This window comes from Furipterus horrens, unplaced genomic scaffold (genome assembly GCF_987537825.1).
Source record: "Furipterus horrens unplaced genomic scaffold, mFurHor1.1.pri manual_scaffold_15, whole genome shotgun sequence".
Classification (NCBI taxonomy): Eukaryota; Metazoa; Chordata; class Mammalia; order Chiroptera; family Furipteridae; genus Furipterus; species Furipterus horrens.
In genome coordinates, this window is record NW_028327185.1 from 507914 (window position 1) to 530857 (window position 22944).

The window sequence follows — 22944 nt, forward strand, 5'->3', positions numbered from 1 at the left end:
CGTCTCTCCTGAGGAGCAGCGTTGGGGAGAAAGGAAGGGACAGGCTGGTCCATCAGGACTGGGCCGTAGCTGGAGGAGAGACACCCAGGGTGAGGGCCGCCCCCGAGGGCTCCCCTGCAGCTGAGACTCTGCTCAGCAATCAGGGCCCCGTGAGCCCCTGAAGACCCTGCTATGGATGGACCACATGTGATGTTCACAGCATCTACCCCTACCTGGGAGGCGCAGCTGCCCAAGTCAAGCTACAGGGGACTCCTGGGGTTTCCAGCCAGGTTCTGCGTGAGGTGGTCAGGCCCTGCTCTTCCCCCTCAGGCCCCCCAGGTTCTGTCCTCAAACCATCTTGTCACCCTGGACACATTCTGTCTTCATTCCTCTTAGCTCCAGACCCCTTTCCTGCAATGCATTGCTACGTACTTGGGGATTTGAAAAAAAATTAGGAGCCATTTTTTAAACACATATTTTTTCTGATTACCAAACAATAGATGGTAATTATAGAAAATTTGTAAAACATAACATGGAAAAATTAAAACTACTTATGATCCTACCTCTCAGAGAGAAGTCATCGTTTTGGGGTGTTTCCTTCCATTAAAAAACACATATATGGAGTTTTAAACTACATTGGGGTTTTGCTGTATATAGGCTTTAAAGCTAAAATTTTGTTAGGTCCTCGTCCCGTGCCCTTACATTCCTCCAAATCCTCCACCACAGGGAGGGGCCACGGTTTACTTGGCCATTTGTACGAGCTGTGTTAAAGCAAGTTCAAGTTGACTTTGTCTTTACAACGTCCTCTTTCATCTGCTGGTCACTAGTTCTCAGGGGGAGATTTCTGTCCAGGTCCGAAAAATCAGCGCTGGCTTCCTCCTCTGTCGGCGTGCCTGCCTGGGCAGCCACGAGGGGGCGTGTGCGCCGCCGGGATCAGAGGGCCAGGGAGGGCTGGGATGCTCAGGGGGGGTTCAGCCTTGGCAGGAATGGGGTGGGGGGGCAGAGGGGCAGGGGGCAGGGGGACAGCGAGATGGGGATGTAGAACACGGACGTGGGGTCCCACAGACAAACCCACCGCCCGCTGCTTCCAGCGCAGTCTGAGCAGCTGCTGCTCTGGCCTGGAGACTGTGCATGGCCCACCCAAGGGTGAATTGCACCAAGGGGAGAGGATTCTCCTCCTTTCTTATACACGGTGGATTTAGGTTAAACTCTGAAGGAGCTTCCTTGGCTCTGAGGGTTGGTCGGGCGGTAAACAGTGACCCAGGGGTGCGGAGATTTCCCACCCTGGGGTGCTGTAAGACACAGAGACCCCTGGGACGGAGCAGAGGGTTGGAGAAGGTGAGCTCCAACCACCTGAGGATTCACTGTGGGTCTCAGGCTTTGGGGGGTAAGTGGGTGCGGTTCAGAAGCGGCCGTACACTCCACCCAAACAATGCTCCTCTCTTCAGTGAGGGGCAGGTCCTCTGGGAGGTGAGGCCTCTGATTGGTGGATTCTTAAAGGCTTCTTTGACACCCCCACTTGCCCTGCTCCTGCCCCAGGAATCACTGAAGGAGGTGGGCTCAGAGCAGCCACACACACCCCCAGCTGAGCCTGCGTCCCAGCCACCACCCCCTCCCCAGCCCCCTGAAGCCCCACCTCACCTGGAATGGGGCTGCACTGGACACTGGGCTGTGACTTTCTGTCCTCCGCCTCCAGCTGGAGCTCGTCCAAGTCCAGGTCGTCTGACAGGGGAGACCAGAGAGCGTCTCAGGCCCTGGCTCCAGATGCCCAGCCCCTTATGAAGTCCCCCACGTCTCTCTGCCCAGCACGATCCCTCCAGGGACCCCGAGCAGTTTCTGCCCTGGGTGTGAACACCAGGTGAGACTCATGTGCGGGTTATCCCTGTCATGGGCTCTTTAGAGAGACCCGCTCTTCTGTGACACAGCTGTGCCCTCTCCAGGCACCAAAGGTGCCCAGGTGCTGCCTGGAGTCAAGAGGGAGCTCTGTCCCTCCTCGTCTGGTTGGAAACACAGTGCATTAAAAAGGACATCCAACAGCTAGCGGGGGGTGGGTCGGGGGTGGAGAGACTGAGCAAAGAGGAAAAAGGACTCATGGACATGGGCAATAGGGTGGTGAATGCCGGGGGAGGGGGCATAAGGGGCTAAACGGCAATGGGACGAAATTCAATAAAACAAAGAAAGGACATCTTAAGATGGAGAAGTGAGCTGGATTGTGTTCAGAGGAGGTGACCACGGGACAGTGAGGGGAAGCCACACGTGTGAGGCAGTCCAGCAGCTGGGAGAGTGAGTGGGGACCCATAGTGCTCAAAATGCTAAAGGAGCCCTGGCCGGTGGCTCAGTGGGCTGGGCATCATCCCGCAGACCGAAAGGCCACGGGTTCGATTCCTAGTCAGGGCACAGGCCTGGGTTGTGGGCCAGGTCCCCAGGTGGGGGCGTGCAAGAGGCAACTGATCGGTTTCTCTCCTTTCTCCCTCCCTTCCCCTCTCTCTGAGAATAATTAAAATCATTTTTTCAAAAAAACCACTGAAAGCCTGTGAGGCATGAAGGAATCTCCTACGTTCAGTGTCCTGCAGAGGGTAGAGTCAGGAAAACCCACGGCCTGTAGGGGGCAGCAAGGATGATTCAAGCAGGGACGGTGCCGTTGGTCGTGACACAGGGGAGTCCCACAGCCAGCAGGCGCGAGGAGGGCCACAGACAACCCAACGTCTGCCATGTGCCGGGCACAGGCGCTGTCAGGGTGGGCCCGACAAGGCCCTGATCGCAGCAGCTTGCGGGTACAGACAAGGATTGCTGTCACAACTCTGTGCACTTTGGCATCATTGGACAGAGAGGAAACTGAGGTTCACAGGAGGGAGGAGGCTCGTCCAGGCCTCAGCCTGTGCACGCGCACGTGGCAGGGCTGATGCCACACCCAGGTGTGTCTGACCACAGAGCCCGGAGGCTGGACATGATACTGTCCCAGACTGGCTTTGGGGGTAGGGGTGGCGGGGAGCGTCACGGAAGCAGGAGCAGGCATGCCCTGTCCCTGGAGCCATGGAAGCAGACAGTCCCTAGTGGCAGAAAGGGCCCGTCTACACTGACTCGGAAGCGCGTCGTGGTCGTCTCTAACCACCCTTCCCATTCGATTCTAAGCTGCCAGCTGGAGAAGATCGCATTAGAAAGGTAGATACATTGTTAAAGAAATCCTGTAACATGTCAGAAACAAATAGATTTTTTTCTTATTCGCTGTTACAATGTTTCTTAAATGCGGTCTGGGAAACTCCAGCGGAGCGGGACGGGGGTGGGAGGCGGGGGTTATGCAGGTGAAACTCCGGCAAACCAGTGCCTGGGGCTTTTCCTCTGTCTGCAGGGGACAGACAGGTGACTGTTGTGCTTGTCCCCGTGTTTGGCTCCCGTGGTTTCCTGTGCAGATCCTTCCTCCACACCTAAAGGGTGAGCCTCCGCGGGGACTGTTCCCGGAGGCGGGCGGCCACGGAGCTGCCCAGCCCAGACTCAGCTGTGTGCCCGAGTCCCAGCATGTCTTTCTCTCTCCTCTCCAGGAAGGAGCTCAGCCACACTTTGCAATCCAAATGCGTGAACAAAACTCGAGGGCTGAGCCAATGGAGTCTGTCTGAGGCTAAGGAAGTCCCAGCCAAGGTGTTGAGTAGCCGTTCTTCAAACGAGGAGGAAATCGAGGCTGGCTTTGCCGGCAGCTCCTGGCGCTCCCCCGGGGGCCCCTCGGCTCTCGCAGGAAGTGGGGCTCTGCCCTCACCCCATGCCCACAGACAGCCCACATCCACCTTCCTGTGGCTCTTCCAGACCTGAGCTGGTGGAAAGTTTCACCTTGAGGACGGAAAGTTTCCATGCCTCCTTCCAGCCCCTGAGGGGGCAAACTGCAGACGTCGGGAACTCCTGGGGACGGCCCAGCTGCTGGGCCCTTCCTCCCGGCACACACCCTCCTCGGGAGGGGCCTCAGCACATGGTGGGGGGCTCCCAGAGACCCCAATTGCCTGCCCAGTGCAGGCCTCCACACGCTGTGCTCCCCTCTCCCACACCCCCATGTACCAGCAGGCCCAGGGCTCAGGAGCGCAGTGGCAGCCAGAGAGGTGGACACTTGTCACCACCTGTGGTCTTGAATTCTGCCCCGAAGGTGTGTGATGTGGGTCTCACTTTACAGATCAGGAAACTGAGGCTCAGGAATGTTTGGCAACTTGTTGGAGGCATGGGGCTGGGGACGGTGCATCGGCTCAGAGCCTGGGTCTGTCTGACTCATTGGGAGAGGTCTTCCTTACATGTTAAGGCTTCAGCTTTCTGTTCACTGCTCCATGGATGTAGTGTGGAGGCGGGTTAGAGAGCCCACAGACATGCAGAGCTCAGTCCATTTTCTGTCCCTTCTGTTCCTCTGTATCCCGTCACTTGGATGGGGAAGCCCGTCCCTGTCCCCACCTGAGACACATTTGGGAGGTGGCTGCCTGCTCCCACTTCTTTGTCTTTTGCCCAAATCTTCCAGAAATGGGGACCCATCTGGTCGAGATGACCTTGGCTGGGGTCACCCTTCTCAGCAAAGCCCTCTGGCACCTGTGGCCTCAGAAGGGGCCCCTGAGACTGGGGGGCCGCTGGCGGGGCAGGATGAAGCAGGCAGCATACTCTCTATTGCTGCTCCTTTTGACTCCAGGATGGAAGTGGGAACTTCTTCTGGAAGCAGGCTTAACTTAATCAACCTACTTCAGTCCTCCTCTGCCCAGGAAATGGGCTGTTCCTGAGGGTGTCCTGCCATTGCAGAGCCCGTGGTCCGTGGCCCGTAGCAAGCAGGCAGTGTGGGAGGAGACACGCGTGCACTGGGCAGGGGTGAGCGGCAGAGGCAGGTGTGACCAGCCTTTGCATGCAACGGGCTCATCATCATTGTCGCTTTCTCCTGCGCACCTCTGGGATGTGGCCTTGGAGAGGCTGTCCCTCCCCGGGTCCTCTCTCAGGGTCCCCAGGCCTCCCGTCTGCCTGCCCTTCCCCGCAGAACCTGCCTGCCCTTCCCGGGGCCTCTGTCACTCACAGTGGCTCTCGGTTTGTCCTGTGAGAAGGCCCAGGGGCCTCTTGGGAGCCTCTTCGTCCTCCAGGTGAAAGTCATCTGCCTCCCACGGCCTGGAGGCTTTGAAGAAGCTGGTGCAGAGGCCCCCATAGGCGCAGCACTGGTAGGCGTGGGGCACCTCCAGGATCCTGGGGACAGGGAGGAATATGGCTGCCTCAGGAATCTTTGGGGTCTCACCCCGGGCCCCCAGTACCCAGTGCCTGCCCTTTGACCCAGAGCACCCCTATCCCCCGCAGGCGACCTGCTGGTGCTGTGTACAGAGGTCTGAGGTCTGGCTCTTGCCTCGAGGGTCTGAGCACATTCCAGTGTGGAGAACTGAGTGGGGACACTGCCTTGTGGCCCTCAGTAGGCTCAGAGTCAAGGGCAGCCCTCAAGGTCACACAGCACTCAGGTCCTCTGGTCCCTTCCCAGCCAGCATCTCCTCCTTTACACTTACAGAGACAGGGTTCTACGCTTGCCTTCCGGGAGACCCCCACCCTGGGCACACTGAGCTGGATGGGTGCCCTTGAAGGGGAGGGGAGGTGCCCCAGGCATGTCATTCATCTGCAGTGACAGAACTAGGGCCACCCAGGCTGTGCCGCTGCACGCAGGAGGCCTGTATGTCATTAGTGGGGGGGGGGGGGGGGGGGGGGGGGCTGCACAGCTGCTGTTCTGCTCGGTGGGCCAGGGGCTCTGCCCTGGTTCCAGGGGCCCAAGTGCACAAACAGGATGAGTGGTGAGGGGGTGCAGGGCCTTCCCACCATCCTCTGTCCTCCCAGTTGTCCCCTGGGGCTGGGGCTGCTGCAGAGAAGGGGCCGGAAGGGGAGGTGAGAGCCCTCCACTCAGCCTGGCCCCAGGCTGGTCCCTCATGGCCTCTCAGCTGCCCTGGGGCAAACCTCACTCGCTGTCTGGGGGAAAACCAGGCGCTCACCTCAGTCGTGGGAAACTGTCCTTGGAGAAGGCCTGAGACAGAGCCGGGTTCCCTTTGAGCTTGAGATGCACCAGGGCCCCCAGCCCGGCCAGGGGCAGTGTGGACAGCTGGTTGTCTGTCAGGTCCCTAGGACAGCGGAGACGGTCAAGGTTACTGGCAGTCGGGGGACTGTGGGGGGCAGGGCCGAGCTGAGGGTGTGGCCGGAGGAGAGGAGCAAAGGACTGACAGTCACTTGCAGGAAGGCAGCTCTAGGTGCTGGGAGGCGGGGGCAGGGGGGGGGGGGTGGCGAGTGGAAGCAGCAGCAGAACTCACTCGCTCTCTCATTCACTCATCAAACCTCAGGTGCTGCCTGTCCATCAGGGATCCTCCCAGTTCAGAGTGACAGGGCCACTCAAGCACAGCTCCTGTGCCAGGCCCCCCACTTTTCTGATGACATGGGAGCCCGGAGCCAGGATTGGACAGGGCTGGCCGCTGGTCACCCACCCCCCTGCAGCCAGATGTGAGGCCATGCAGGGTCTTGTCCCAGCAGAGTCACAGAGGGAGGGAGGAGGGAGGGAGAGCTCCACAAGGCTGCGGCCCACGCCCGAGAGTGCAGACTGGAGGGGCAGTGGGGGCTGGCAGACCCCTGTGAAGCGAAGCCTGGGGCTGGAGCATCCTGAGGCCGGAGCCGGTGCCAGCCTGTGCAGGTCTTAGTGGGAACCAGAAAAAGGTCCCATGTGGGTGGGCGCGATTCCTGGGCCCACAGCAGGCGGTCAGCTCCCCTGGTGCCATGGGGGCCTCACCTCAGTGTGGCTGCCAGAGGCCCCTCCAGCCCCAATGTAAGGGCCGGGTGGCCCCATGAAATGCTGCCTGCTGCATCCTACTTAACCCAGAGGCCCGGTGGCCCTGCTGCCGGAGCATGGCAGCCCCCCAGTGATGCCCACGCACGGGCCCTGGCTCCCCCTCTGCCTCTGCCCTCCTGTGCCTGAAAGGTGTAGGGGCCACCTGCATAGAAGCTGGGTGGGGTGGGGCGCAGGGGGGCCCAAGTTGCCAAAAGGCCGCAGAGCACCCACAGAAGCCCCAGAGCCTGCAGGGGGCTGGCCCTCTGATACCAGGCCCCATAGCCCGTCAAGCAGCCAGTCCCGGTGATGGATGAGGCTGGAGCCCCTGTCCTCGGGATGTGTGGTCAGACATTCACACCGGTCCCCACCATGGGGTGGGTCTTGCTGTCCCCATTGGTCTGCAGCACCCTGGAGGGGGACACAGTGGCACTTACAGCTTGACCAGGGAGCGCAGGGTCGCAAAGGCCTCAGGGTGGATGGATCGGATGGCGTTCCGGCTCAGGTCCCTGTGGGCAGAAAGAGTGTGAGAGGCAGGGACAGGGACACATGAGGATTCCCTGTCCCCATCCTGGCTGTCCTGCACGTACCCCCACCTGAGCTGCCCCTGCAGGGGAAGGCACCTTTAGCCTGGCTCCCGACCTGCTGTAGCCCCTGAAAAAGGGACGTGGCAGCCTGGCTTCAGAGCCTGATGGCCCTGGGAACCCCTAGAGCTGTGGCTGGAGAGGTCCTCTGGCAGGGGCACCTTCCCTGCTGTGTGTGGGCCGGGGCAGGGATGTGGAGCAGGGTGCTGTGTGCTCCTCAGCGTGTTGGCGTCGAGAGGGCAGTGACTCTGAGATTCCCCAGACCTCCCCACCCCCAACCAGGGGCTGCAGGTACTCACAGGGCCCGCAGGGAGCTCAGCTGGCTGAAGGTGTCGGCTCTGACTTCCCAGATGTGGTTGTGCTGGAGGCCGCTAGGGCAGCAAGACAGGCAGGTGACCGGTGGGCTCAGACCCTGGCTGCTGCCCACTCCACACCACCCCCCTGCCACTGGGCAGAGAGGGGAGAGCTCTCAATTCCGGTGTGGAAAGAGGGTCCAGCCCACGGAAGTCACCAGCGTTAAAGGGATCCAGTTGTTTTGGGTAAGTGGGTCAGGGGACAAAGCCACAATGCTGTCCCTGTGGCCGAAAAGAGAGTTTCCATTGGGCCTGGCTCCCCGCCCAGCCAACCTCACCCCGGGGTCCTCCAGACCCGGGTCCAGCACCAGAGCACTGCCCAGCCCTTGCCCGGCCTGTGACCAGCCCCCGACTGGACAGCTGAGCTCAGTGGCATGGCTGTCTGAATGGGAGGGACTCAGGGTCTTGGCATTTCCTCAGGCACCTAGACATATGAGGCACCCCCTGGCACCCCACGCCCAGGCCCCAGAAACATTGATCGCCCCAAGGAGAGTGGGGGCAGATGCGGGAGACCAGGCTGGCTGCAGAAAGCAGGGGCCGGTGACGCCGCTTAGAGAGCCTTTCATGTGACTTTCCTCCTTGTTGGGCTGGAACCTCAGGTCTCATGTGTGCGTGTGTGTTTGTGCATGTGTGCACAGATGTACACATGCACATGTGAGTGTGGGGGCTATGGGGATGCCAGTCTGGACCCCGAAAGGCAGGCTCTGTCCTATCCTGCCACTGGCCCTCATCATCACCACCACCTTGCCGTGTGGCCCTTGATGCTCAAGGACCCACCTTGAGACTCCTTTGGGCACCAGCTCCTGGCCCGTCATCTGCTGTCCAGGCCTCTGCCCAGCTCCCAGCCCTCACCTCAGGGTTCCACGCCCTTAGAAAAGGTCACCAGCTTGCGGAGCCCTCCCCGCAGACCCGCCCAGAAGCTGCTCACACCCTGTTCCTCCCCGGCCCCACTCACATCTCCTCCAGCTTCTGGCACTGGTGCAGGCTGGGCAGCTCCTCGATGTGGTTGTGAGACAGCTCCCTGGGGAGAGAAAGGCCGGGGCCACGTGACATCAGGCCAGGGAAGCAGCTCTGGCCAGGGCCCCGGGTCCCTGCTGGGCAGCCAAGGGTGGGAGGACCCCGCAGGGGCGTGGCTGCTGACACACATCCACAATCAAACTGTCCCTTGCTGAGCCCCACTTCTCCCCACAGGGCCCGGACAGGCTGACACGCACTGTTCTGGAAGGGCTGCCTCGTCCACTGAGGCCCTGGGGGAGCCTGGAGGGTCGGGGGAGAGGAGTAGGAGGTGAGGGGGCCCAGAGACAAAGAGAGAGGCAGAGAGGTGTCACCAAGCCCAGGTCAGATACCGGGTCAGCACCAGCCGCAGCAAGCAGTGTCTGCTGCCACCATATGTGGGGTTGACAGGGACACCAGTGCTGGTGTCCTTAAGGATGATCTGACCCAACACAGGAGGAAACTGAGGCACAGACAGGGAAAGGAGCACCCCCTTAACTTCCTAGGCCACTTAAGGACCTCCCCAGCCCCAGAAAGCTAATTTTCTTATGTAAAATAGAATCCTTAAGCCCCACGTTGAGCACCTACTATGTGCCCCATGTTGAGCACCTACTATGTGCTAGGTGTTTTACACATATGTTTTCAACCCTCCCAGCTTGACCCACATTTGTGGCTGAGGAGTTGAAGCTCTGAGAGGTTGTCAGTGGCTGAGCTGGGGTCATGCCCAGGCCTGGCTCCCGAGACCACTGTCTTCTGCCTTGAACAGAGGAGGGCAGGCCAGTCCTTCTCAGGCCTGTTCTCAGTGGCAGAAAGACAGGTGACCAGGTGGGACAGAGCAGGAGGGGACCAAGGCTATGATGCAGGGCTGCAGGGGGCGTGTGAGCCACTCACAGGACACGGAGCCTGGACAGCTGCTGGCACATCCCGGGCGGGAGCAGCCGGATGCCGGCGCGGGTCAGGGTCCTGTAGGGGAGCAGAGACAAGAAACAGGGAGAAAAAATAGATGGTGGAGCCCTGGGAGCAGAGCACCAGTCTGCCCACCCCCACCCCCGCCGTGCCTTGGGGTGGAGAGGGTGGGAAAGAAGGGGAGGGAAAGTGCTGCCTGCAGAGGGGGGTGGGGCAGGCTGGAGAGCCCCTTGGGTAAGGGACAGTGTGTCCCAGAAAAGATCCAAGGTCAAGGTCACCCTTGGGGAACATTTCCAGATGCCAGCAGGTCTCAGGGGACAAAACAGGCACAGAGGAGAGGCCCCTCCCATTGTGCCACGTGTTGGCTGTGTGACGTGGTGGACAGGGGACCCCTATCTTGTTCTGTCAGGGCCCACGTGCGCTGACACCTTCCCCGACTCCACAGGAGGTGAGGGGGCAAACGTGAGCAAACTCAGGCTGAGACCAGGTTCAGAGGACAAAGGCAGTGGCTTCTCCATGTCCCGCCCCAATGCAGGGCCTCCATGTGCCCACAGCTGGGCTTAGGAACTCTGAAGCCACTCACCCCAAACCCCTGCCACCCCAGCCCTGCCTGCAACAGTGCCTCATCCAGAGAGGGCCATGGCCCCAGGGGTCCAGCCTGGTGACCTTGGGGGGGCCCCAGCAGGAGGCAGCTGGACAGGGGCAAACCAAGGATCAGGACAGCCTCAGGGAGGCAAACGCTGGGTGGGGGTGGGGGCGGTGAGAGCCACTCACAGGGTCTCCAGGCTCGTGGTGCCCCTGAGGTCCGGGAACTCCTGTATGTCCGCCGCTCCATTCAGGGACCTGGAATAGAGCCACAGCTCCAAGGGTGGGGTCCAAGTGTCCACCTCAGCACCCAGCCACCAGGGGTCCCCCCACCGAGACCGACTCTGGGAAATGTCCTCCTCCCCAGAGACTGCAGGCAGCGAGCGCCCGGCCCTGGTGGCGGCTGGGGCTTCGCTCAGCAGAGTCCAAGCAGCCCCGGTGCCCAGGTGGGGCCAGCAGCCTGGACGTTCAGGAGTCCCCTCGCGTACACCGTGACAGCGTGGGTGCTTCTGACAAACCCCTGGGCGGCTGGGTCTGCTCGGAGCCTGAGACAGGGTCCCCCAAAACTCTCATCTGCTGGAGTTTCCTCAGAGCCCCTTTCTTAAGCTGCTGTAGACCGGCAGCTTCCCCATCTTGAGAGGACTGAACCTCACAGGGAGTGGGGGCTTTGGGGCCCAGTTCCTGTCTGAGCCTGAGCAGGACCTGCAGGGCTCAGGGCCCATCTGCAAACTGTCCAGGGTGGGTGGGGCGCAGTGTGGCAGTGGACCCCAAAGGGAAGCGTCTGCTTTAAAGACGCTGGTGAGGTCCCAGTGATGCTGAGGAGACGTGGGGGCTTTTCTGAAGAAGTGGGACTTGGGCTGGGAATCAAATGAGTCAGGGGAGGAGAGAAACGCCTTCGGGCCTGAAGCCACGCAGCCCGGGATGCTGCAGACCCAACACCTGGCCCGGGGGTTCTGCAGGTGCTTGGGGACCCCCTGCTGTGAGGAGGGCCCTGGCTGGGGGGGACCCGGAAAGGAGCCACAGGGAGCAGGGCGGTTGCTCAGTCACCAAATCTGGGAAGGGGCCTGAGCAGGGGGGGCCCGAGCAGGAAGGCCTGCAGCCTGGAGTTCGTGCCTCCGGGGGGCTGTGCCTGGCAGGCTGCAGGGACCGTGGGAAGGGGCAGTTCCTGGCTGTGGAACCTTCAGGTGCCAACGCACAGCGTGTGTAGCTTAGGCAGGTGCTGGAACGCGGACCTCCCCACGGACTGGATCGGGTTGTCATAAAAGTGTCTGCAAAAGCCCCAAACCCTGAATTCAGTGATTTGGTCCCCTCCCCCCAAAACCCCAGGGCAGGCACCCCTTCCCCATCGTCCTGCCTCCCAGCCCCGCCAGACGCCCCTGGAGAAGGCAGGACTCACATTGTCTGCAGCAGAGGGTTCCCCATGAAGGCCTTTTCTGGGATGGCCTTGATGTTGTTGTTATGGAAACCCCTGGAAAACAAGCGGGGGTCACTGAGGACGCAGGGACACGCAGGACTCCCTGGCGCTTCCAGACTGCGGACCAGAGAAGCTAGGGACCAAAGGAAGCCCTGCCAGGAGACCCCAGCTTCAGTCCTGCCTGTGACTTTTCTGATTTCACCATCACACCCACCCATTTCCCTGACATGAGTGGCAGGCATGGGGGTGGGGCCTAAGGAAGCCCTGGAGCCAGTCAGCTTCCAGGAGGGGTCCTGTCCTTCCCCGCCACCATTATCGCTCCTGCTGGAGCTCTGGAGGGCCCCCAAGGAGGAAGCTGTGGTGTGTGGGAGGAGGAGACCCAGGCGGAAAAAACAGAGCTTCCAGGGGGCCCGGGGCAAGGGGTGAGCCCCCGATGAACTCCAGCTTGGCCTCAAGGCTCCAAAATGAAGGAACAGAGAAGGGGGTGGGGCAGGAGGACCAGACACAGGGTTGGATGTTGACTGACTGGACACAGAGATGAAGGACGAGGGGACTGTCAGAGGCCCTGAGGCAGGAGTTATGTATTTGGTTAGCTGGGGAGGACCTTTCAAAACCATGCTTGAAAAAAAAATGAAATATGCGCCCCAGCTGCTATGGCTCAGTGGGTTGAGTGCTGGCCTGCTAACCAAAAGGTCGCTGGTTCAATTCCTGGACAGGGCACAGGCCTGGGTCGCAGGCCGGGTCCCCAGTTGGGCGTGTGAGAGGCAACCACACAGTGATGTTTCTCTCCCTCTTCCTCCCTTCCCCTCTCTCTGAAAATAAATAAATAAGGTCTTTAAAAACTGAAATGAAATAAAACTAATGCTGGGCTAAATAGCACAAAATCCCCCTGGAGCAGGCCCAGGCAGCCACACTCGTCTCCACGGTGACTCTGGCTCCTCCCGGCCACCTCGCCTCACTCTCTGTCCCCCACCCCCCACAACATCTGCACTGTGTGGTCCCTCCACCCTAGATGTCCCCCCCCTTGATGCCCCCACCCAGGCCGGCCATTCACTCAGTGCCCCTGGTTAATTCCCTCGTTCGTGCTTCCCAACACCAGCTGTGTCTGCACTGATTTGCACGTGGAAGGGACAGAGGCCCTGATCCCAAGCAGCTTTCTCTTGAGAATTGGAGAGACACAGACAGACAGACACGCCCATCCGGGAACCCTGTAGCTCCTGCTACCTTAGTCTCCGCCCCCGAAGGCCTCAGCCTCCCCTGTCCCCTCCACGCTCACACTCTCCTCCCGATCAATGGAACCTCCCTGTTCCTTCATGGCCTGGCTCCAAGGAAAAGTCAGACCCTGAGACTCACGGGAGACAGAACACTTCCAGTAGCCCCCTCAGCCCCTCGCTCCGGCTGGTCTGGCCTTCGCACCCGCCACCTCCTGGACCAGGTGGAGGGCGGCATGAAGGCGGGAGTCTGAGCAGCGCTGCCTACGGCTTGGACCCTGCTGGTGGCCCCCAAGCTCCCTCAGGCTGTCACGCTGTGCCTGTTCCTCTCCCATCTGTCCTTCTGTCTGAAAGGCCTCCCCGCTCCCCACCGCTGCCTGCGGAGAGCAGCCGCGGCACCAGCAGAGGCACTCACAGCTCCTGCAGCCTGCCCAGTGTCCGGATGGCGACGGGGAACTCCTGCAGCTCGTTGTGATTCAGGTCCCTGTGGGGAAAGCAGAGCCACAGTCAGGGGCGGCCAGAGAGGGGGCTTTCAAGCGGTGAGTCCCGCCGTCTGTGCTGGGAGGCATGTTTGGGAACATGTGTGTGTCATGGCTCCTCCACAAACCCCAGGCGAGCAGCCTTGGGGTCGCATCAGGGTGGGGAGATGGGGACCGACTGCCTCAGCAGTGTCCCCATGGGGCCAAGGAAGCACCTCCAGCCTCTGGGGAATGAGTGGTGGGGAGGGTCCGAGAGGAGGGGCAATCCTTAACACTCATCGCCAGCTCATGGGATTCTAGAAGGTTCTCAGGTGACTCCCTGGGCCACCAGTGGCCTCTGCTCTCACTTCCTATAAAAATGAACAGTGCCTCTTAGCTCTGGTAGGGGGTACGGAGGTGGCCTGCAGATAACCTTTATTTTCTTTTTACCCTTTTCTGCATTTCCCAGTTTTTTCACAATGAACATATATATCACATGTATAATCAGAAACATGGAGGTATTTTTGAAAGTGGCAGCAACCTAGCTTGGCAGGGCAGTGGGACTCAGCACTCCGACCAGCGGCAGGAGGGCCTTTAAGTGGGCATCGCCTTTTAGACCTCACTGGGCGATGCGTTTTCAAACAGACTCACGCCCCGTTCCTGCATGTGCAGGGACCGGTCCCCAGAAAGGTCTGCGCCCGGCGTGCAGCTGTTTGGAGGAGAGCACAGCCTCACTGAGATGGGACTGCAGGAGCAGGCGGGGGGTAGGATCCAAACTCCTGGCACGTGGTCTGCCACGGGCCACGGAGGCCCGCAAACGACAGGCCAGGAGAGCACACGGACTCTCCTTGGTCCCACTGTCACCTGTCACTGTCTCCAAGGGAAGTGCCATCTGCCCTCGGCTCAGCCCACACAGGAGCTCTCTGCTGGGGCCCAAGGACAGCTGGACATCCCCTAAGGGACATAGGGGACATCTTTACTCAGAAGCCTTAATGTCACATTATCACCTGAAACGCAGACTTGGGTTGGTCGGACGGCGGAGCTCTGCTCATGGCGCACTGTGCCCGGAGTGCCGCAGGCTGTCACAGGGCCCAGCCCACCTCTGAGGCTCTATCCTGTCGTCCTGTCCCCGACCCTGTGCGGTAGATGCACAGTGGCCGCAATCTGACCGTTCTGCAATATGTCAAATCAACAGGCCGAATGCCTTCACCTTACACAATCTGCCAATTACACTCAATAATCAGGGAAACCCACCGCAGTGCCTGCGCTTCTCCCATCATGAGGCAGCCTTGCCCCCCGCCCCCCCACCCCTGCTTCTGAGACAGCGCTGACCTGATGACTGGCAGTGACCCACAGAACGAGGCGGAAATGACACAGTGGGACCTAGTCCTAAGTCACACACAGCCCTGCAGCCTCTGCGTCCACAGGGAGGGCTGCTGCCACCATGGGAGAGAGCCGGGGGGCCTGGAGAGAGGCCCGGCCTGCCGGACACCAAGGCCCAGATGTGAGTGGGCCCTGCAGGACCCTCAAGCGCCAGCCGAGTCCCCGCTGACTGCAGCCTCATGAGGGGCCCGGGGAGGCTGCAGCAGAACATGGCCAAGCCATGGAGTCAGTCACGAGAGATTATAAACTGTTGTACCAACACCCCTAAGCACGGGGCCATCTGCTGTGAAGTCACAGATCATGAGACACCGCGCTCACTCTCCTCGTGGAAAATGTTTGTGTCTGACATGCATTTGTCTATTTTCTTCCCACCCAATGAGAATTAAAGTTCCTTGAAAATAGGAACTCCGCCCTCTGTGTATTTTAGGCCCCAGGGTAGCACTGACACAGAGCTTAGCTCAACAGATGCTGTTAAAAGGACAAATGAACCAGTGAAAAGGTCTAGATACAATGATTAATGAAAAATATTAAGGGACTATGCCCTGGCCGCTGTGACTCAGTGGTCTGAGTGCTGGCTTGTGAGCCAAGGGGTTGCCGGTTCGATCCCCAGTCAGGGCACAGGCCTGGGTTGTGAGCTGGGTCCCCAGCTGCGGGTGCCGAAGAGGCAACCACACATGGATGTTTCTCTCCCTCCCTCCCCCCACTCTAGAAATGAATAAATAAAATCTTTAAAAAAAAAACACACACAAAAAAAACATTAAGGGACTCTTAAGGCATCAAGGGCATTCCAGGGATCCTCCTTAATATTTTGAAGCTCATGTAAATAAAGGCACAGGACGATCCTGAGGGGCTTGCTCAGGGCCACAGGGACCCCCGCTCGAGCCCCGGGCCTCACTCTCTGAGCCCTGCTGCAGCCCAGCGGACCCAGGTCCAGGCAGCCACGCGGAGCGGCCCCAGCCCTCACTGGTAGTTTCTGGCCAGGAGCTGTGCCAGGAACGGCCTTGCTGACAGTGGGAACAGGGACGTGAACGAAAGGCTATTTTTGTAGAGAAACGTGGGAGAATAAAAACAGTGCAAATGTCAGAAAGCAACCTGCCCTCTCCATGCTGGTGAGACAGTGGACATCAGCGTGGTGGAATGGCACAGTTACTGCCAAGCGCTGCTCTGTCTGCCGCTGCTCAGATGGGACCTCTGCTCTGAGGCCCCTGGCAGCCCTCGTCCCCAAGCGCCACTGGGTCACGCAGACAGTAGAGAGATGAACAAGGAACAGTGCTGTCTAGACAGATCCCTGAGACAACCGGACTAGGCCTCGGCAGGACGTGACGGGTCCTAGAGAACACACCAGGGAGCAGGACCTTTGCAAACTGGAAGCCACAGGGCGACGTTTGGTCAGTAGAGAAGGCCAGCAGTTGGAACTGGCAGAGAGAGCTGCTTCAGGTCAAGTCCGAGCGGTGCAGTTGCAGAAAAGCAACATTTGGAGACGAGGTGGGAGACGTGTTCCCCCAGACGGCTGTCTGCGCCCCATGCCGACCTCAGTGCGATGCTGGTTACATGCCAGGCCCTCAGCACTAGGCCAGAGTGGTCCCTGAATCCTCGCCACAGGTAGATGCCACTATTATACCCATTTTACAGGTTAGGAAACTGAAGCCCCGTGGTGTTAAATAAGTCGCCTGATCACACACAGTTACCACACGGGCTGTGGCAGGGACCCCTTTCTGGACCAAGCCAGCCTCCTCTCTCACTCTGGCCACCTGGGACCGTAGCCACTGGCCATGCGGCTCTTTAAATTGAAGTTCATCACAGGTTAGTGCCATTGGAAGTGCAGCCCTCCGTTCACTGGCTCTCTGTGGCTGACATGAGCCACACGGATGTAGAACATCTGCACCATCTGGGAAGTCCTGCTGGACGCGCATCCTATGGACGGGAGCTGAGCCGGACGCAATTGAGTATGCTTCCTTGCCTCCCCGGAGGGAGGGCCACGGGAGCCAACACCCAGTCATGGAAGGTGGGCAGGCGTGGGGCAGGCTGCCACTGGCCCAGGCCCATTGCCTGCACAGTCTCTCTGCCCTTCCAGCCGCTCGATGCTGAAGACAATGAGGCCTTGGGGTGGCCAGGGCCCAAGGAGCCGGGTCCCTGAGCCACCATGCGGAGGCAGCCACCTGCCAGGAAGAAACCCCCTGCTTGGACCACGAGTGCTGCTGGGGCCACTGCACGGGGTGTGGCCTGTTGCTACAGCTGCTCGGCCGGAGCTGAATTCTGGCAGTGGGAGTCTGGAGCGCACGCTTAGCTCCTACTGGTCGTCCAGTCGGACTTTTAAAAATAACCGCAAAGGTGACTCCACTGCTCTCCTACTGAAAATCAGGGACGATTCCTCATTATGCAGGGAATGGTCTCCAGCAACCTGAGTGATCGGTCAGCCTGTCTGCAGGTTCACCCCCCACACCCCTACCCCTGGTGCATCTTCATGCCCACCTGTGTGCATTTACTTCCGAGGCTCCTGCGGGGCCAGAGTGCCTTTCCCCACGTCCTCGGCGGTGGGAATCCTACTCATCCTTTGAAGTCCGGCTCAGGCAAACCTTTGCTCACGCAGCCCATCCCTGCAGCCGGCACGGCTCCCTCACCCCCGGCACTTGGCTGGTTTTCTCTCCAGAGCAGGCTCCACGTCGGGCCGTAATAACGATGGTGGTGGTGATAATGGCGAGGGTAATAATAGTAATTACTGGGTAACACTTGCGGTTCTGGGTGATCTACTTACATTAATTCATTCCGTTCTGCGCCAAACCTCTGAGGCAGGTGCTGCTATTACCTCTGCTTTGCCGACGAGAAACGGAACCCAGAATGAGGTCGGCACTTGACCCCTTGGCTGGGAACACGAGAGCTGGCCTGGGCAGTGGGAACCAAGGGTGGGGGGGCCTCTGTGAGCTCATTGTCCCCCGACTAGATATGGAGCTGCCACCCTCAGGGACGTGTGGGTCCTCTTTCAAGTCTCCCGAGGCCCCAGCACAGGGCTGCGCATGTGGCTCCTCAGCCAGGGGTGCCTCTTGAGCTCACAAGCCAAAGCCTGCAGCGTCCCTGGGGCAGCGTCCCAGCCTTTGGGGTCAGATGCTGACACACAGAGCCTCCTCCCCTCAAGGCTGCTTCAGTCTGGCCCCTCTGACGCCCTCAACCTCAGATGGAAACCCATCCACAGCTTCCTAGTGTCTTGAATAGCCCAGAATCAGCCAGAAGCCCAGGAAACGCAAACTGCTCCATCTGCTTCTCCGGGGAGCTTGAGCAGACAGGGAAGGGGCCTCCTCCAGTTGGAGTTCCATCTCCTCAGCCGTTTCCAGCCAAATCCAACCCGAACCGATGGCAGACCCAGGCCATCAGGAAAGCAGCTGAGAAGGCGAAGCCCCAAGCGGCCAAGGACCCACGCTTCTGGCTTTCTCCTTCCTCCTGGCCACGCAGAGACGGCCGCCTCCCAAGCCCTTGGGAGCCTCTCTGTGGACTCGGAGCACTGAGCTGCCAGGATTTCAGCTGCGGGTCAGCCCCTGCCCCGACGGAGGCTCTGAGAGAGGGACTCATAGGTCTCTGCGCCCGGGCTCAGTCAGGCCCACTGGCTCCCAGACTGACACCCTCTCCACGCACAACAGAGATGAACACTGCTGGGCTCCCGATCGGGAAGGCAGTTTTAGGGAGAGTGAGGAGGAGGATGGAGGGGAAGAATCGGATCATGTGAACAGCCTCCAACTCTGCAGGTGCGCTTCCTGCCCGTGCATCAGGACGCCAGGTGCACGAGGCTGCGCTGCCCCCTGGCCCAGAGCAGGTGCTCCCAGAATGCCGCCTCCTTTTCTTCTTCCTTCGACTGGACGTTGGGCAGCAGCACAGACACCCGGTCACTGGACGCTGCACCAGTGAACACATGTGCTGGGCGACCTCCCAGCCACGGAGGAGAATTAATGTCATTTACTGGGCGGGCCTCATGCCGATTCTCAGGGTCCGTTTGTGCTGTCCCAGGGCACAGGTGAGGGCACACGGAGCAGTGTGGGTGAGCAGTGGTGCCGTGACCACGCGTCCTGCGCTCTCCCGTCCTGCACGCTGAGCCTCCCGCTACTCTCTCTCTCCGCCTGGGAAGCCAGGAACCAACAACAACACTATGACTCACAGCCTGCTTTACCTTCTGCACAGCCTGCACGCAGGCCACCCACGAAGAAACATGGCAATTAGTAAAATTGCCGTCAATTTCCACCGAGAGCCACAGACGCACCTTCCTTTCAGCCTCCCTCCCCCTACGTGCTCCTCCTCACCGGAAAACCCAGAAAACACCTGCAGCCAGAGCAGCGGCTCTAATGGAAACCACTGACCCGCGGCGCTGAGACCGCGTGTGTCCCCAGTGAAGCACCTGGGCCCCCACAAGCCGGGACTCGGAAGGGAGCTGAGAAGTCAGCCTGCCCACCCTCAGCAGGAGCCACCTCTGAGTTCACACCGGGACCACGCCGGCAGCGGGGTACCCCTGCCCGTGCTGGGTGTCCGGGCCACCCTGGTGGCTATTCTGTGCGCTGAGGAATCTTCTTCGTCCTGAGCTGGAACCCCACCTCGTCTGCTCACTCCCTGGGCCCCATCCTGTTGGCTGGTTACGTGCATTCTGTCTTCCCAAGGCAGCTGCATGTTCTGCCTCTGGCTGCTCCCTAGGTCTTGGAAGCAAGGTCTGCAGATGCTTCATCTCAGCTCTCCACACACCACCCCCCCGCCCCGCCCAGAAAAACCCTCGTTACTGCAGATGTGATACAACAGGGCCCAGTGGTCCAGGTGTGGGCAGTGTCTGCCTCACCTGGGTCAGATCTGCATGCAGCAGGGGTCTGTCCTGGCAACCTCACCTCATTGGCATCATGTCGGATCCGTGGTTCTGAACCACAGAGTTCATGGGGCGGGGGGGGGCCATCCGTGGGTGCAAGCGTCTCCCCAGATGGTGGCCACACTCCCCCAGAGGCTCCATAAACATTTACGGAATGAGTGACTAAAGAAACAGGGACACGGGAGTCCTTGATTCCACCAGCTCCTTCCCTCTGATGCTGAGGGACAGACCCACCTGGGGCCTGGGGACAGCAGTTCCAACGGGCACCCACTGCCTCCTGAGCCTCCGTTCCCTGGGAGCAGGGCAGGTTCAGGGCAGAAGCTTCGGCCCCTTTGCCAGCGGGGGAAGAAGGGAAGGTGGAGACCAGACAGGCGAGCTGGGCAGCCCACCACGCCAGGGCCTGGGACAGCGAATGTCATGCTGGGAAGAACTATTAGTAACTCATCACGGTCACAGAAGGCAGGACAAACTCACCGGGCACCTCAGTTTTTCTGCCTGTGAGAAGTCACTAGTGCTTCCACAGGGTAAGTCAGAAAAAATGTTTTATATGGAACAATTTCCTCAGTAAGCCCCAGAGCCCCACAAATTTGCAACTAATAAACCCACAAACATAAGATGATGAAGGACTAGCAGGGAAGGATCTCCTTGATGCCTCCAGAGGCTGTACAGTCTGACCACAGACACTGGGCCCGGCCCCTGGTTAATGGGGTGACCTCGGTGACCATCCCCGCTTTGCCTTGGTTTCCTCACTTGCGACAAAAGGGCACACGATTCCTGCCTGGACAAGTGGCTGGGAAGGGACAAATGTGGTAAGAGACCTGACAGCCTTTGAGAAAAATGCATCTTTAATTCCCATCCCACAGCAAATCTTCAGTGGGCGGTCAGTGCTCCCAGGGCTCAAAGACAATGGCCAGACACACGCGGGCCTCTGCCTCACTTCCAACCAGGAGGCAGAGCCCCAACAACACCTGCCCCGCCCCCTCCCAGACTCCTGTATCATGCTGATGCTGACAGGAGGAGGCTGGGCCAGGGGTGTCTGCCCTCCACGGCCTGGCTCCCCTCCAAGGAGAGCCCAGTGGCCCAGGGGCCCTAGTCAGTGTGACTTGCTTCACTAGGTTATAACGGGGCACAGGCCTGAGGGCAGGGAGGCCCCTCTAAGTTCTAGCTGACGTGCAGGATCAAATGCACAGCTCTGGGGTGTAGGGCCACTCCCTCAGGTGGTGACTGCATCTTCTTGGCCTTTTTTGGGGAGGGGCGCACAGGTTTTATTGGCAAGTGACTAGAGGAGCAGCTCCTGGCCACACAGAGCAGCACCCTGGTCTCAGCTGCAGCCATGTGCTGACCGGCACGGGCCTGGTCTCAGGTCCCTGGGGCAGAACCCCACCAGCCCTCCTCTTGCCTGGGAATGCTCCCGTTTCTCCGCCTGGAAGGCTGGGAAGGCCCATGACTCAGAACCGCAGGAGCCTGCACTGAAGGGAGCTATGTCCAGGGCTTCATCATTATCCACGACTCTAGAAATGGGCCACTCGCCCCAAATCTCTGGATTGGGTCTGGAAAGCAAATAAGATAAGACCTCACAGGTCGACCTCCAAATCTGAATTTCGTGGCCAGAGACAGGCATCCTCATGGGGGAGCAGGGGGAAGGGTGCCTGTAGGACCGTCCTGTCCCCCCGCAGCCAGCTAGGAGGATTGGCGCCACACATCCCAGCCTCTCCCCGCACGCCAGGCTCGCTCAGGGCACCAGAGGGCCTGGGGCTATGTGACTGCCCAACAGGGCAAAGAGGCATCCCGCCCCCGGGCCCTGCCTGCACCACTTGGCCATGCTGGGTCTTTCAGAGCCAAAGAGAGCAGGGTGCCTGCTGATTGGCCGACTCCTCTCCCTCCGAGCCGCCCGCTGTGCAGAGGAGGGAAAGGGTGCTCAGAGCTGTGGCTACTGGCTCTGGCCGACCAGCCCACACAGACGGAGGTGGCAGTGGCACCCAGGGAGCCGGGGCCCGTGTCACAGGCCACGCTGCCCTGGGTGTGTCAGCAGCAGGTGTCTATGCTGTGCATGGTGTGTGTGGGGCCATGTCCACCTGGGGTGAAAACAGGGCAGGCTTAGCCCCGCGGTGTGGGCCTGCCCACACCTGCCCCCCCACCCCCCAGCACAGGTGGAAGGACTGGGTGCCGCAGCCAAGCCACAGCCAGGGCGGGAGTTTGATCTTCCCTCCTCTGTGGAGATGGGAGAGGTCCAAGTGGCAGAGATTTATGGCCCAAGGGGGAAACACCGCCCGTGAGCTCACATGAAAGCTCCACAGTACAATTATACAACAATTAAAAGGTTTGACTCCCTGCTTTCTTCTCCCGCCCCTCCCCTGCCACATCTGGCTGCCCCTGCAGGCTCCCGGCAAGCAAGCGCTCCAGGGACTGAGGATAAAAACACACTTTCCCCTTCTTAATTGGAGATCAAAAGTTAGAAGCAGAACTGATCCCTGGGGGGTGGGAAGGAAGGGGTGTTGCCCCACCAGCCAGCCAAGGCAGGGCCGGGAGGGAGGAGGGTGTACAGGGAAAGGTCCCCAGCAGCTCTCGTGGGGTCCACACAGCAACAGGGGAGGCCAGTGCTGTTCCTGTCACATCTTGGATTAGAAACCAGACTCAGAGAGCACAGGACGCAGCCAAGGCCCCAGGCAGGAGCACAGCCTTCAGGCCCCAGCTGTCAAGTGCTCTGCCCCAGCCTCTGCTGCCTCGTAGTGTCGCCTGGGGCAGGGGGGACTCTACTGTCCCTCACCTTGGCTTCCCTGCCTGTAAAGCGAGTGCAGGCTCTCAGGCGGCCCCGCACCCTGCTCATCAAAGGCACAGTGGCCGCTGGGCGGCCGGTGGCTCTGTAGTGGGGCCAGCACAGCCGCACCCTGCACAGCACGCCAGTGGCTAATTGAGAAAGGAGCTGGCAGCGTTCCCTGCAGTGAGGAAATCGCTGCTGGTTGGCCTTTTGGAGGAACCGACCCTCCCCCAGCACGCATGCCACTCCAGCTTCCAGCAGAGTGAGCCCACACCCAGCAGGGAAGCTGGCAGCCTGACTCCGCCCACAGCTCTGGGTCTCCTAGAGGTGGCAGTGGGGACATGGGTCCCCACACAGCTGGCAGAGCAGAGCTGCACACTCCTGCTCCACGCAAGGGGCCGAGGGCAACCGGGCACTGGGCTAGGACCGGGTGTCTCTTTTGCCAGTGAACACACTGCCCTCGGCCCGCTCGGTCCCCGACAGGCAGGGACATCCCTGGGTGCTCGTGCTCTGGCTGTGACGACCCGTGTCCAGGACAGCCATAGAGGGGAAGCACAGGTCCCCATCTCACATGGTGCCAGAGACTGGTATCCAGTTTCCTGACAGCAGGCTGGGCACCCTTGCACCCACCCTAGGGCACAAGGTCAGTAGAAGGGACATCTGGGCTGGTTCTGACATTCTCCCAGCATGCACCTG

At 60.2% G+C, this 22944-nt stretch overlaps 1 protein-coding gene across 1 annotated transcript in view; it reads right to left on the bottom strand.

Annotated features, from left to right (window-relative positions):
* LGR6 (leucine rich repeat containing G protein-coupled receptor 6) overlaps positions 1-22944 on the bottom strand; it is a 67444-nt gene that overhangs the window by 2662 nt on the left and 41838 nt on the right. The window contains exons 7-17 of the mRNA XM_090263299.1: positions 13231-13299; positions 11587-11658; positions 11387-11458; positions 10380-10448; positions 9591-9662; positions 8662-8727; positions 7653-7724; positions 7207-7278; positions 5952-6077; positions 5006-5169; positions 1621-1701 (exon numbers count right to left, since the gene is read on the bottom strand). Of these exons, the coding sequence (XP_090119425.1) occupies positions 1621-1701; positions 5006-5169; positions 5952-6077; positions 7207-7278; positions 7653-7724; positions 8662-8727; positions 9591-9662; positions 10380-10448; positions 11387-11458; positions 11587-11658; positions 13231-13299 (935 nt within the window). The remainder of the gene's footprint in view (positions 1-1620; positions 1702-5005; positions 5170-5951; positions 6078-7206; positions 7279-7652; positions 7725-8661; positions 8728-9590; positions 9663-10379; positions 10449-11386; positions 11459-11586; positions 11659-13230; positions 13300-22944) is intronic.